General features: G+C 39.3%; 1 protein-coding gene across 1 annotated transcript in view; it reads left to right on the top strand.

Moving 5' to 3' along the window:
- The first annotated feature begins 1,256 nt into the window (after window positions 1-1,256).
- LOC128427423 (1-phosphatidylinositol 4,5-bisphosphate phosphodiesterase delta-3-A) overlaps window positions 1,257-15,793 on the top strand; it is a 29,985-nt gene continuing 15,448 nt past the window's right edge. Inside the window, exons 1-7 of the mRNA XM_053414539.1 lie at window positions 1,257-1,588; window positions 7,721-7,776; window positions 7,864-7,975; window positions 12,949-13,177; window positions 13,421-13,550; window positions 14,359-14,584; window positions 14,822-15,023. Coding sequence (XP_053270514.1) covers window positions 1,498-1,588; window positions 7,721-7,776; window positions 7,864-7,975; window positions 12,949-13,177; window positions 13,421-13,550; window positions 14,359-14,584; window positions 14,822-15,023 — 1,046 coding nt within the window. The 5' untranslated portion in view covers window positions 1,257-1,497. The remainder of the gene's footprint in view (window positions 1,589-7,720; window positions 7,777-7,863; window positions 7,976-12,948; window positions 13,178-13,420; window positions 13,551-14,358; window positions 14,585-14,821; window positions 15,024-15,793) is intronic.

The following is a 15,793-nucleotide window of genomic DNA, read 5'->3' as shown; positions in this document are numbered from 1 at the left end:
ATTTAGGAGAAGGTTGAAATGACTGCAGCATTTGCAGATCCACTGGAGCCATCACTAATCACTGCGGACAGTATTAGAGGATCAACTATTTACGGAGCATCACTTGGACGGTGATTTGGTTGAAATCAGAGCTGAGTGCACGGGGACGAAAGACAGTGTTAGACCTCAGAGCCACAGCCTGTTCACCTCAGACACAGTCTCTCCTGCTCCGATAATCCACTTCAAATCCTTCTATTGTTAATCTCACGGTCAAACGGACATAGACTGCTCCCGGAAGCGCTCTGCATTTCAATTTAAAATAAAAGCGAAAAATTGTAATATTGTAATTTAAAATGCGGCTGTGTCATTTGGCCGTCACCAAATGAATACATGACAAACATGTGTGGTATAACAAAAAAAACTTTTTGGTTTTGAGGTTTCCATCAATTTAATAGAGCAAAAATTAAAAACATAACCCAACCCATACTCTATCCATATTTAAGATATAGCTCTCATAAAAGATACACCATTCAAGGTTATTAATTCAATTATTAATTCAATTAACAATGACAAAAATAAATCCATTATTTCAGTACGGGATACATTACGCTCACTATACTGTTTAGACTGTTTTACTTAGGAATTTCTGTTTTCTGTTAAAAACTCAAAATCATGAATTATTATTTTATTGTTAATAACGCGTAATTGTTTCTTAAGATTAAGCTTCAAACCAATTCAAATTAGTTCAACCAGCTGTATCATTATCAATTATTTAATATACATTATCTTGAAATGGGTCACTCTGCATACAAATGTTTTACTTGTGGTACTTAATATATGTTGATTTAAATGTTTCTATTTCAAGTTTTTGCACAGTTATGATACAATTATATCATGATAAACAACAGTAGCTAAATATCTTAAGTAGGAATTTAAGACTGGTAAAAATATATTAGCAAGAGTCATGGTTGTATTATAAAAACGTTTTTGTGTGTCAAGCCTTTTTGAGTTTACATGATCCACATTTTACTGGTATGTCTTTTTAAATGTATTTAATTATTCAATCTTAATATACATATAAAATGCACAAACACAAAAATCATGAGTGAAACGGTTCCAAAGTAAAATTTATAAAAAAGTGATTAGATCAAATGAAAATGTGAATAATTTTTACCTAAACCTAACACGAAGAGCTTTATTCTGAAATTATCTTCAGGAAGTGTGTGTGTGTTGTGGTCATTGACGTGCTTGCATGTGCGTGAGTGCCTGCGCGTGTGTATGTTTGTGTGTCTGTGTGTGTGAGACTGGGACCGGTCTGTGGTTAACACCAATCAGCAGTGGGAAGGTCTGGCCTGACTCCTGTTATCCTCCTCCTGCATAAAAAGCATGCGTTTCGCCGTGGAGCTCCACGGAGCAGAGCGCTGATCTGCAGCCTGAGAAACATCTCGTGATCAAGGACAAGGAACGCGAAGGACGCGGGGGGAAGCAGAGCAACACCGAGCGCTCCTTCTTGGCGTTATGTTGGGCCACAGAAAGAAAGCGGCCCCTGCGGGGAAGAACGGAGCCGGGACGTCCAGGTTAAAGGCCATCGATCCTCTGAGGAACCTCGGTGAGTGTTTGTGTTGCTGCACAGCCGATACTGTCTGAATGTATTCAATGATCAATGATCAAGGACCAGAGGCTTCTCCATATCAGCGCTGATGGTCTCCACCGCCCCCCTCGGATGTGAGGAGGAAATGTGTCAACACAGAGTGGGAATGAATCCCGAAGGTCCGCCATCACTAACTAGTCTGTTACTCATGTGTAGGTCAGTCTATGGTCATCGACTATTCTGTGGGCTGACACTAAACATATATGCTCCTCTGCAGGGAAACACTGCAAGTCTACACACATTTAACTTTCTAAGTTAGGGGTGAATTACATGTTATAACAACAACAACAATTATTATGATTATGATTATGATTATTAAATAAACTTGGACTACAGTAAGTTAAAGTAAGATGAAATTATATAAATGTAATATAATTTCATTTGTTTATCTTCAAATTACTTGTTGTGTCTTACCAAAATTGTTTTGCTTTCTATTTCATAAAGCATGTGTGTGTGTGTGTGTGTGTGTGTGTGTGTGTGTGTATGGCAAGCCGATTGAGAATTTATTCCATTTCCTTGATATCAAGTTTCAGTCCCCTCCACTAGTTCGGTCATTGTCAGCACTAGTTGGACATTTGGTCGCACTAGTTCGGCATTTTACTGAACTAGTTGAACAAAAAATCGTACTAGTCACTCTTTTTCAGCAACTAGTGGCACTTTTGTTCAACTAGTTAAAACAGAAACCTTACTAGTAACACTGTGTGCCACACTAGTAGAGCCAAAGTCTCTACTAGTGGGCTTTTTGCTGCACTAGTTGCCCTTTGGACCGAACTAGTAATGCTGAAAGTGTTACTAGCTTACTAGTGAGCTGCAACAGCTCTGACATGTAAGCTAGTCAAACATGGATTAATTATAATTTGATAAAAAATTGACCAATCAGCCTATTTTCAAAAAGTTATAATCATGAAGAAAAAACATGTTTTTGATATTCAAACTCGTACAAAAATCTTTATAGTTCACTTTCAAATATTTCCGGACCCTGTGGAACCAAACTGTGCTAATGTGTGTCTTTTTTTTTGAAGAAGGCACACACTGTGTATTTAAGGTCAAACAGTTCACACTGTTTAGGAAAAATCAAACATGAGTCAAAAGAGCTCTGTGTGGACCTATGATTAAACTTAGGTGAGGTTTAGAAGAGGAAAAAAGTTGTAGAACCATTTTGAATGCTTTGAGGCATCAATAACTGTGGAATAGAAGCAGTTTAGAAAAGGCCGGATTCTCCCTGGTTGACCTTCAAGACAAATTGAGTAAAAGCCTTGGTCAGTTAGGGGGGTCAAGGACCCATCAGCCTTTGAATGAGCTTCAGCTCTCTGTAGAGATGGAGAACCTGCTGGAAGTACGACCATCTCAGCATCTCTCCATCTATCAGACCTTCATGTTAGAGAGGACAGAGTGAAGACATTATGAGTTTAAGACTCGAAAGGTTCTGCTGGGTTTGTCAATCAGCATTTAAAGGTATGACAGAACAAAGATTCTCTGATACATAAGAAATGTATTAAAGCAGAACTACTATCTCTGGTGAACACCATATCCATGTTTGGTGTTGAATAGCGGATGTTATGATTTTTTCTTTAGCAGCAGGAGCAGAGAGGCTAGTCAGAACTGAGAGTAGGATGAAAGCAGCCAAATGAACCTGCAAAGAGTCAAGGACAAAACCGGAGTGTCTTCAAGATGAATCTCTGTATCATTGTGTTCAGGACAAATCGATTTGTCCTTAGGACAAGTCTGTCTCTCTCCCTGAGAGACCCTGCCAAAGTCCAGATTTAAACTCCATAGAGCATCTGAGGAGAGACATGAAGACGTCAGTTCACAGATGCTTCTCATCTGACCTGACAGAGCTTTCTGCCCAAGGGGCTTCCACAAAGTATTTAAAGGTACAGCTCTCCAAAAAATGAAACGCATAATACATTAAAAAAACGCAATACAAACATGCTAATTAAGAGGCCATTATTCTTGGAAGGTGGATCAGTAAATTGAGGAAGTCTGTGGGCATCCTGAACAGGAAACAACACAGACATTTCCGTCACTAAGACCTTTAAAGTGTAGTTCACCCAAAAATGAAAATGGTCAAACTTATAATTACAATAATTGGAATGACCTGTGTTTTGGTTTAGTTCTCTGAGCATTGACATATTGAATCAAATGCTTTATGTATGTTACACTGTTATTAGCCTTGTATAATGTGAGGTACAACCGGGGGTCACAATATTCACATCCCATCTCTTTTTACACACTATAATGTGCTGCAGGTTTCAAGTGGAAGCAGTCTATGGAGCAAGAGATGCTCTGTAGTGGGTAGGTTACTGACCAAAACTTGCAAGCAGAGGAAGTATTCAAAAAAAGTACATGAAGTCTGAATGGATTTCATTGGACTGCAGAAAAGAGACCTGCAGCCAACAGTAACAGCAATCACATGGAGGGAACATGTACCAGGGACAAAGACAGTAGAAACTGTATAGATTGTTTCACAGCCCACTGGTATTGCTCCCCGTAATCATGACAGTCCAACTACACAATGTGAATATGATTAACTGACATCATCAGCAGTTTTACTATAAACTATATTTTTGGACTATACTTGACTCTACAGCACTGGCAGAGTGTAGAGATAGGCCAGGCAATGCAACAATACATATTTAATTATTTTACTACAGGGTCTACAAAGTGTCCTATTATTCTCATCTGAAGTTGACCTGTTTTCCTCCAACATCTGTTAAATATTTGGCTTTTTATGCTTTCTGCTCATTGTGGACTACATTTCGGAGCCAACTTCAGTCAATTTGGCACAGTGCTGTTTCTGTAGAGTAGCAGAAGATATGTATCCCAAGTCTTATACCTAAAATGAATCCACAGGGAATCATATGCCACAGAGATGGTTGGGGAAGGGCTCATTTTCAACATAAATTATAACCTGACACTAAAAAATGTTTTTTAATTGAATTATATATTTTCATATAGAAGATGCATGTGTGTTTCCCACATAAAAACCAAGGTTTCCATCATTGTTTGTGTAAAAATGAGACACAACATGTTTATCTCTGAGCTTAAGAGGAGTTGATTCCTCTTTCCCCAGAGTTTGTCCAAAGTTGAAAGAATAATGTCTTGACATTAAAACTCTGATAATGAAAGTGATACCATCATTTGAACGTGATCTTCCCTAAAATATCACAATATTCCTTTTAAAGAAACAGGGACAAACTTAAACATTCAATTCCATTTTATTCGTAAAACACAAAATCACTCCATACATGATCTAAAGCGTTATCAAGGTTAACAGGTCCTATATACTAGGTTAGCATATTAATGTTTCTGTGGCTGAGCGGTTTGAAAATAAGTGACCAGCTTATGGTTAGTAATGTCACCTCAGTGCGATCTGTACTCGTGCTGCTTCCTCTGGTTTTTGTTTGGAAATACAGCTGTAACCACGTTTGTAGGTTACTCTCATCTACGTTCTCCGAATTAATTTGCATTGAGGTTATACAGTGGTCTTTAATGTGAATTTATGCCTCTTAATTTGTGTGAGTGAAGGAGTACGTGAATAAATATATGTGATGAAACTATGCGAGTTTAGGTACATTAATATTAACATGAAAATGTCTAAATAAATACACATAATAAGCCCATTCATACACATTTTTACCGTGATATAAAGTTCATAGAATAAAAAAAACTGTTTTAGTGAAGCTATATAATAATCTAAACATTACAGTTTGAATATTTACTGTCAATTAGCAGAAAATGGAATTATAGTTTTTTCTGAGCATGGACCTCTGACTATAAGTACAGTTGTTATACTTTAGTAAACTAAGGACTGGGATGTACCAGCTATTCAAGTTTAGACTGCTGCATCAATTCTAAGTAATTAGTCAGATTCAAACTACTGATTATCTAAATCAAGTTGCCCCATTTCAACTCATGCCTTTACGAGTGAAGTGAAATCTGTACATCAGCTGAAACCAAACAATATGTTCAATATAACTGTGAATCCTTTGTCAATGACTTTAACACTCTGAGAAATATGTTTGTTTATAACTCAGAAGTAATGTTCACTCATTTAAGACATGTTTTTTTAGTGAAGATTCACGTAAAACGGTCTCAGTTTAAACTATTATCAGGTCAGATGTGTAGATTATATATTACCTCTCCTCCCTTCCTCTCTCTCCTACTGTATTCAGTTCACAGGGACCCTTCCCACCACAAAACATTTAATCTTTATTTTTAATACGCAGTTAAATATGCCAAATAGATCAGTCAAATACCATATCATTAGTGAGGATGTATATGTTTTTATCAAATAAAACTGAATATGATTTTTAGTAAAGCATGCATCAATGTATTTGGTAGATAACTATTGAAGTTTGTTTTCATTAATTTATTCATTGATAATTTACATTTATTTTTGTGAAATTTATGAAAAAATGCAGATCAGGGATAGTAATGGGGGGGGGGGGGGCGGTGCTCAGGGACAGGACACTGGTCTGAGTTATTAAGTCCTGCACCATCTTCCCTCAAATGCAGAGTCAACTCAAGAGGCTAATCTGACAATAGTGTTTTACAACATAAACATCAAGTCTGTAACCTGTCACATCTCAGTTTCTCAGTTCAGTAAAACATGCACCAAAATATTTTCTAAGTTGAGATAAGCATTGCAAAATTAAGCCTACATCCTCCAAGTAATGTCAGTGTTGTTAGTTTAGTTATTCAGTTACTAAATGGTTACTGGCACACACACACACACACACACACACACACACACACACACACACACACACACACACACACACACACACACACACAGACACACACCTTGTTATTGTGTGTATTAGTGCAGCAGAAGGGCTTTTCTTTGTGTTTGGCCCTTATCTCAAATGTCTTGATTGACTGAAATAGGAGCACATTGTATATGTACAGTACAGCAGCTGTTGCAGGCTACATGGAGCAGCCTGCATGATTAATCAAACCACATGGTTTCATCACAGTCCAGGTCAATCACTCTAATGAGGTCAGTCTGTTTCTAAGCCACACTCAGACACTTTGTCTCATTTCCTCCCCAAGCACAGAAAGCCACACACCCACCGAATTCTGTACTGCTGTACAGAGAGGGCAGTGTGTTTGTGTGTATGTGTGTGTGTGTGTGTTTGTGTTTCTTTCCAGTATCAAAATGCTTCTGTGACCCAGCCCTTCCCAAACCACAGTGACATTTGTGTTAGATTCCTGCTGACTCAGTTGAGGAGTCAGCAGCCTACAGGCAACCTCACTGTACTTTAATCATAATGAAAGTTAATAACTTCTATATTATAACCTGCAGGCTCACATAATAATAATAATAACTTAAATATATAAAGCGCCTTCCAAGAGACCCGAGGGGAACTTTACATGTGTCAGTGGGGGCAAAAAGAGAAAAGAAAGTAATTTGCACGAGACAGGACAGAAATAAACAGCACTGTTGGCCGGGTTGAGCGAGAGCTGAGGCCAAGGGCCGCAGTGAACAGGTGGAGTTTGAGGAGTCTTTTGAAGCTGTCCAGAGATGCAGTGTTGCGGATTAGTTATACATGACTGACATGAATATGACACAGTCTACATTCCACACAAGTCACTGTATTTACTAGACAGTCATGGATTAAACTGCTGCTGACTCTGTCTTTATCAGTTACTATTACACAGAGAGAACTTTATTTGTCCAATGGGAGGCTGTGGAGGAACCAAACAATAAACAAAGACTAGGGATGAAATAGTTTCACAGTAAAGTTATTCTGGCTTTGTCCACAGTCCTTATGTTTAAAGCCACTGTATCCTTGAAGTAGTTCCAGCAAAATAAAACCACTGAAAACTTGTTTTCATATTTCTGTAGTTGCATAGATACATAATGCAAGTAAAGCTTAAACAGTAAGCTTTAAAAATGTCTTTATTTAAATTTGGTCCAGACTTATAGTCTATATACAGTCTATAAAGTATAATTTACTAATTTTCTCTCAGTTCATCCGGTTGTTTCTCCCCTCACCTCTCTCAGTGCTACTGACCTGAGCTCAAATAATTACTTCATGTGTACTGTCTGTCTTTCTTCAACCTTTTTGTCTGTTTCCTTTCCAGGAGTCAGTGAGGATGAAGATGTGAAGCGGATGTTGCAGGGCTCAAGTATGGTCAAGGTAAATAATTTAAGCTATTTGACCAAGTTAGTTATTGGTCATATAGCTAGTAGGACGTGATATCTAATGGACTGATCGTGTGTGAAGGTCCGCTCACCTCGCTGGCAGAAGCGACGAACTCTAAAGCTGCTGGAAGATGGAGTCACTGTGTGGTGTCAGTCCCAGAAAACGTCCTCCCGCGCCAAGGAGCAACAGTCATGTAAGTGTTTATGTTCCTTTCCCGGAATGTAGATCACAATCCATCTGTTGGAGCACAGGAATTTGAAATGGCAGCCACTGCAGGAACACACACGACTGTAAGAACCTCAGTTTATTTAACAGTCACACAGATTTGTTTATGGTTCTGAATAATGTCTGCTGCACAGTGTTGCACTGAATGGATGGAACGGTCATCTTTTATTTGAATCAGTCCAGCTGTCGACACAAGTCACAAGTCATTTTTTGGCTGTGGCTGAGGGGTAGAGTGGTCGTCCTCCAACCTGAAGGTCGGCGGTTCGATCCCCAGTCTGACCCATCTGCATGCCGAAGTGTCCTTGGGCAAGATGCTGAACCCTGAATGGCCCCCCATAGAATAACTAAGTGCTGTGAATAGATGCACTGTATGAATGTGTGTGTGAATGGGTGAATGTAAAAATGTACTGTAAAGCGCTTTGAGTGGTCATCAAGACTAGAAAAGCGCTATATAAATAGAAAACCATTTTCCATTTTTAAACATGCGACAGACGCAAAAATGAAAATTACAAAAACAAATTCTGCTTCAGGATGAAAAAGAGCAGAATAAATAGGTTACATCCAGCCTTCAGCATGATAAGCCAGCCCTCACCTGAAAGCTCTGGAGATTTCTGTGTTGTTGTAAACACGTCTAACTTGAGAATCTCCTGCTGCGTTGTTCATGTGTAGAAGGTAAACTTCAGAGATACTACAGTGATTGTGTAGTGGGCTCAGGGTGCTTCCAAATTGCAGGATTTTTTTGTAACTGCTGCTCTGCTTACATGTTCTACACGCTGACACCTGCAGTGTAGACACGATGTTAGAAATATTGACACAGACTCAAGACCTAGGGCCATACAACAGCACCCTACTACAAAGGAGTAGTTGCAAGGAACCAAGTGAAGACCTCTACCGTTAAATGAAACACAGTAGAGGCAGTTCCATAAAACCATTGAAGTCCTCCATCAGGGGCTCCACCCAGAGGGTTAAGAGCCATGTTTGGATCATAATTGGTAACAAGCAGCCCTGTCCTTTTCCCTTCAGTACCAGAAGAGCTCAGCACTGACTGGGTGTGTGAGGTGAAGCATGAATTTACTTTTTCTATTTTTGTTAACTTTAAATGCTACTCACTGCTCTGCACAGACACCGGCTGCTCTGCGTCTCCTCTGCTATCTGAGGGTCGCACACAGCGCCGTGATTACAGACCTCCTCTATTTTCAGCCTAAAATGGCAGCCGATGCTGCTCTTGTTCAAACAGTGAGATTATAGGACGTTACATGGTGGTGGGAGTTGGCCCTGGAGCTTGTGGTTTTGTGCTGTATGGCTACCACATGACTCAACCACAAAGTTAGCCTCCCAGCTGCAGGACAGGGCCTTTACTTGCCACAACATTATATTTGCTTGTGATGTGGCACTCTGTGTGGTGTGTGTGTGTGTGTGTGTGTGTGCGTGTGCGTGTGTTTGTGTGCACGTCCCCTGCTTTCGTGACACCCTGGATTACTACGTAACCTCCATATAAGAGAATTTATGATTATACTTTCCCTTCACTTCTCTGGACCTGAAAACTCTGAAGTTGATGTAACTGGACATAACATTTAAGAGCAGAATATTCACCCAGTTATTTCCCCCACTAGTTTTAGATCAAATGTTCTAACTATATCCTCATTGGGTGGTCTACTGCTATGCTTACCAATCTGGTTTACGACCCTTAAAATTAAGTAAAGTCTCCAATTGCAGGTTATTTCCTTAGTTTGGACTGGAGTTGGGAGCAGGTCATTAAGAGAGTGAGTTACCCTCACAAAAAAAAGCTTTTAGTTTTATTAAAAACAAAATTAAAATCCTGAAGAGAAATAATCTGTGTAAACATTCGTCCCTTTAATCCCATTAACCACATGATGTAATAATGGTAGTATATCAAAACAAATTGAACTATGTAAACTATAGTTAACTTTTGTTGATTTGTAATGCACCTATCCGACCTAATAGTTCTCTCTTGTCTCGTCTGAACTGTAGCAGGTGAACAGTCAGAACAACTTGGAATATTAACAGGTTTGAGTTAAATGGCAGAGCTAAAGAGGGACATTTGGAGCATCTGCGGATGTCATCATCAGTGAGCTAAAATGGAAATAAGATAAGGTCCACTGAGTGTTTTTAGTTTCCAGGCAGACACACTAGTACGATATACTACAAGCATTCATGGAGGTTGTTTTGGTCCTTGGATGAGACACAGACCCTTGTTGACACACACAGAAGTGTGTTTGGATAGTACACACTACATCTAAACTGGGATCCAACACAGTAAACACTTACACAGAAAATACAGTATATTTTAGAAACAGATTGACAAATATTAGCAGTATACAGAAACCCAGAAAAACTGGAAAGTCTCTGGAATCTAAAAGCAGGATTATTTAAACAAGCATAGAAAATGAGTTGTTGCTGTGAGTTGCTTTGTTGCTACAATTTATACTCCACATATACACAGAGCAAGGAGAATAGACAGTGTTATTAGAAATTATTCACACCACAAATATACTTTTCCAGCCTTTTTAAATGTTTATTATATACAATTTTAAATCTACACTCAATACTCCATGGCAATATTATGAGTTCTAAATGCGAACAATAAAATCTAAACACCATACCATGAGGCTTATGCTGTGTTTTACTTACGGTAAATTGAGATTTTAGGGAATTGAAAAATAAGATTAAGCCTGTAAGTACGTAAGTCACCTATGAGTGTGTAGTGGATGCATTAGTTTGATAATGTTAGGGCTGTGTAACGAGTTTGTAAAAATGTTCCAACCTTTCAAACAGCACATATAATATCCCATCAGTCCAATAGGCAGGCATCTTACAGTTTTTCTCCATTGCTTTGGCTCATTTCACGAAACAGAAATGACATTCTCAAAACAACACGTGCAAACCTCCAAACCACTGGGCACTTGTTCACAACAGATTTGAATATCTCATTCCTTTAATCAAATTGCAATTGTATTAGCACATCCTAGCACATGACAAATACAATTTCCAACAGCTTGCACAACTTTCAAATGATTTAGCACACCTTTGCAAACGGTTAGGTACATTTGCCTTCAGTTACCAATTGAATATATTGCTGGTCAAAACTGACTGTTGCTTCTCAGTTAAGTGGTTGTTCTCTGCAGAACATGTTGGCATCATTTCCTTGTATACATCATCACCTGCACAATAGTTCACTCTACTGTCAAAATCTTTCAGGCACATAATACCATGAAAAACATCAAGGTATATACTGATATCTTTGATCATCGGCTTAATTTTCAGTTGCAACTAGAACTTTAGTAATCAAGGTTGAGTTTCCACATCTGATCACCAATCACACAGTAAGTTTACAGTTTTTCTCCATTGCTTTGGCTCATTTCACGAAACAGAAATGACATTCTCAGAGCTCTAAGTGCAATTGGCAAAATAGCCCATATGGTTCAGCACAACTACATAGATCACCTTCAAAAGGTCATATCTCAGTATGCCAAATTTGAGTTTTGATGTGCTTATTGTTTTACAGTATATTGTGCTGTACACATTTTCTGTTACTGTAAGCACGATGTATGGCAATTACTGTAACAATTTCCAAGGCAGTATTAGTTCAATAAAGTATTTTATGTGAAACCTTGAATTAATCTTTTTTCTGTTTGATACACATAATATTCTGGAAAGAAAACATCTACTGTAACCATTCAGTGTCAAAGGACTGAGCCAAGATTGAAATGTGCACATGAGGGATATTTCTATGGTCCACTGCCATACTGACAAAACATCTAAACATTTTGACCTGTAGTGTTTAAACAATGCCAAAGGGACTTTTCATTTTGGGGGCACTGACTATTTGTATGAGAAAAGGATTTAGTTTTGACTGATGAGTTCTCTGTTTTGGGAGAGATATGACCTTTTGCAGGTGTGCTATGGAGTTTTGCTGAACCATCTATGTTATTTTGGCAAATGTATTTAAAGCTTTGAAAATGTCCTTTTTTTTCTGAGAGATGAGCCACAGTATTAGAGAAGGAACTTTTCATTTTGGGGGCACTGACTATTTATATGAGAAAATGATTTGGTTTTGAAACTTGAGTTAACTGTTTTGGGTTAGATATGACCTTTTGAAGGTGATCTATGTAGTTGTGTTGAACCATATGGGCTATTTTGCCAATTGCACTTAGAGCTCTGAGAATGTCATTTCTGTTTCGTGAAATGAGCCAAAGCAATGGAGAAAAACTGTAATATGATCCCTAGTTAGGTTTTCTGGTCAGGCGACCTCTTGTGGCCTTAGTAACTAAAGTGGGAGCAAAGGAGGAAGTCAGGTGATGCAGTACCTCAGTCTACATAATGAAGTTGGGGTGGATGGATTGGAGATTGGTTGATTATCAATGTAACCATGATTACGGTGATCCTCTAACCTTGAAGACCTGCATATCTTTACCCAAACAGTAATCTTGTACCTAAAGTTCTTTTATAGTTTTATTATGGTAGCCATGACAATGAAGGTCTGATGTGCCACTGCAGGTATACTGTTTATTTATTGTAGCTTATTCTTGCCATGAAAGGGGCTTTATTTCAGATCTTAAGGGTTTAACAGGAAGTATAGAGACAAACCGACCTCTCGTTAATATAGAGGCTTAGTGAAAGGATTTTTTATATCGATCTTTTAGGTCTGTGTTGTTTCCTGTTCCGGATACCCACAGCAGACGGTCATCAATTTACTGATCCATCTTCCCAGAATAATGGCCTCTTAATTACCATGTTTGTATTGTGATTTTTTATGTATTATACAAAAATATTTTGTCCAAGCTCTTATATTTCCATTGTGTTTAATAGAGGTCTAGGATCCATATGATATTATACCTCGGAAAGACTGTAAATGAGTACTGGCGTTCCATTGGTGGATAATTAAATCAGCTGTTCTTTCTTCTTCTCACTCCTTCTCAGTCTCTGTCTTGGAGGTGGAGTGCATTCGGGAGGGTTGCCAGTCAGAGATGTTGCGGCAGCTGGGTGGCTCGGTACCCGAGGGCCGGGGTTTGACTGTGGTCTTTAAAGGGCCCCGAAAGAGCCTGGATCTCCTCTGCCAGAGCCAGGAGGAGGCTCAACACTGGGCCCGCGGCATCCGGAAGCTGCAAGGAAGAGTGGAGAATATGAGCCAGAAGGACAAACTCGACCAATATCCTAACTGATGGTCATTTGGAATTACACTGTAACGGGGAGAAAATACACAGCAGTTCCAACAATAAGAACACAAGATACTTCCATATTCATTTGGAAGAATGAAAATATATTAGGTTTCGTTTTGGTCGCCTCATGAGCCCCATACATTGATCCTTTAGTCCCAGACTAGAACACTTAAACATTATTGTGTGTACTATTGTGTCACCTTGTTGTTTCCTTGACTGTATGTGTGAGTCACCTGGATTCATGCTTACCTGAGTCGGGCTGACCAGGACCACGATGATAAGATGAGCTATGAAGAAGTCCAGACTCTGCTGCAGATGATCAATGTTGATCTGAGTGAACAATATGCCCGCAGCCTGTTCCAGGTGGATAGACACACACAATTATATTTAAACCTGATACCCTTATATAGGATTAAAACTCATTTGTTTGGGTCAAATTACTTATATGTTGAGTTACAGAATACAAATTATTAGTAATATAATATATAATATAATCTAAACAGAAATACTTGTGGATTAGTTCAAAAGCATACATTTAAATTATTGCACTTTATACTTTTAACGGATGCAGCCACAAAAGTTTGGTGAGTTCCACCTATATTCTCTTCTCTCTAAATCTCTCAAAACATTTTCAATGCAAATAAAAATGTATGTGTATTTAGCATATTAGCATTCTCATTATACACTAAGATATCGCTGATATCAACCTTGTACTACTGCGGCAGATGAGAATGAGCTGATGAGCACAACAGTGAAATATTTTAAATAAAATTCAAGCTAAAACACAAAATGCAAAACCTGAACTAACCCCTAACCCTCCCACATCTTTAGCTAGCTAACTGAGGAGGGAAGTTCAGATTTGAAATGGGGTCCAATTAGATGGTAATAACTTTATTTCTGGCAATTTTTGTGTTTCACAAATATATAAAGTCGAACTGAGGGATATACTTTATATACAGTATATATTTGATATATATATGTATTCTGATTACGTAATGCTGTTGACATATAATCCATTAGCTTCCGACCTTGACTGCGACCTGTTCATTTCACCTGATAAATGACAGACCATTAGTATATTGCTTTGCTTGTGGCAAATTTAAGCCAGTTATTGAAATTGATGTTGAAGAGGTCAACTGTGTCTAACTGTGTTTTTCAAATTTATTTTTAGAAATGTGACCGGTCAGCTGACAGTCGTCTGGACCACGAGGAGATTGAAATTTTCTGCAGGGAGTTGCTACGGAGACCGGAGCTGGACACTGTGTTTCTCCGCTACTCTGCAAATGACTGTGTACTTTCCACTGTGGACCTGAGGGATTTCTTGAAGGACCAGGGGGAGGATGCTTCACTCCTCCATGCCCAAAGCCTCATACTCACATATGAACTTAATGAATGGGGTACGATGCTAAGTAACAATACACTGACAAATACCAAAGTTTATATGTTATGTTCAGCAAAACATCTTTGATAAAAAATCCATTGGACAAACTCAGCAACTGGCTGTTGCATTTAACATAATTTTTAAGCATCTAAAAATCTGACTCTAAGTATTTAGGTGTATTGTAAAAACTGTACGATAACCGCAACTACCAGGTTTTTGTTCAACTTTTGTTTCTGCCTTTTGCCCAATACAGCTCAGAAGAACCAGTTCATGACCCCCAATGGTTTCACCATGTACATGCTCTCTAAGGAGAACTGTGTCTTAAACCCGGAACATGCAAGGGTTTACCAAGACATGACACACCCACTGGCGCACTACTTCATCTCCTCCTCCCACAACACATACCTCACCAAGGACCAGCTGACTGGGGACAGCAGCATAGAGCCATACATACGGTAAGAATAAGCAGGGCACCACACATACTGTTCCGAAGGTCATTGTAGTGAATCCTACTATTAGCTGACCAAAAATAAATGAAGGCGCCCAGTATGATGTCTTCATTATTGCAGCTCTGCTATTTGTAGATGGTGTGGTTTTGCTGGGCTCATGGACCCTTGACCAGTGTGCAGAGTTTGAGGAGGAGTGTATAGTGCAGGCGTACACAGACAGAGAATCCAGGGCCTCACGACAGGGATCAGAAGAATGGAGCTAGGCGTGGGCGAGTCCCCTCAGGAGGCAGGCCAGGTGTGTCACAGCCCCTCGAGGGAATGACTTGGAGGCGTCAGAGTGGACTGTCTCAAGACTGGCAAAGAGACTGGAGGTAAATGGAGGAATGGTCAGGGAGAGTTGATTGCGAATAAGGCAGATGTCAACTGGATGGCCAATGCAGGATCAGGGGCAGATGTCAGCCCGATGACCAGGATCTGACAGAGAAGATGACAGGATGTCGGCTGAGTCTCCCAATGCAGAAATAGATGAGACATTGCCTGAGACCCCTGACCAAGACATCTGTCAGTGCATGATCACAAGGCATGTCCATTGAGACAACCAACTCAGGAACTGGCTCAGGATCTGCCTTGGCATCGATAGTGTTGCTGGGAGGCTTCGAAACCTGAGGCTGATGCTTAAGCTGATTTCTGGGAAACTGGGGCTGAGGTTTGGGCTGGCTGAACATCTGAGTCTCTGTTGAACTGGGAAATTAAATCTTCTATTGGTGTTGGGACCC

This window comes from Pleuronectes platessa, chromosome 21 (genome assembly GCF_947347685.1).
Source record: "Pleuronectes platessa chromosome 21, fPlePla1.1, whole genome shotgun sequence".
NCBI classification, from domain to species: domain Eukaryota; kingdom Metazoa; phylum Chordata; class Actinopteri; order Pleuronectiformes; family Pleuronectidae; genus Pleuronectes; species Pleuronectes platessa.
The sequence above is the reverse complement of the archived record's forward strand: the minus strand, read 5'-3'. Positions and strand labels throughout refer to the sequence as shown.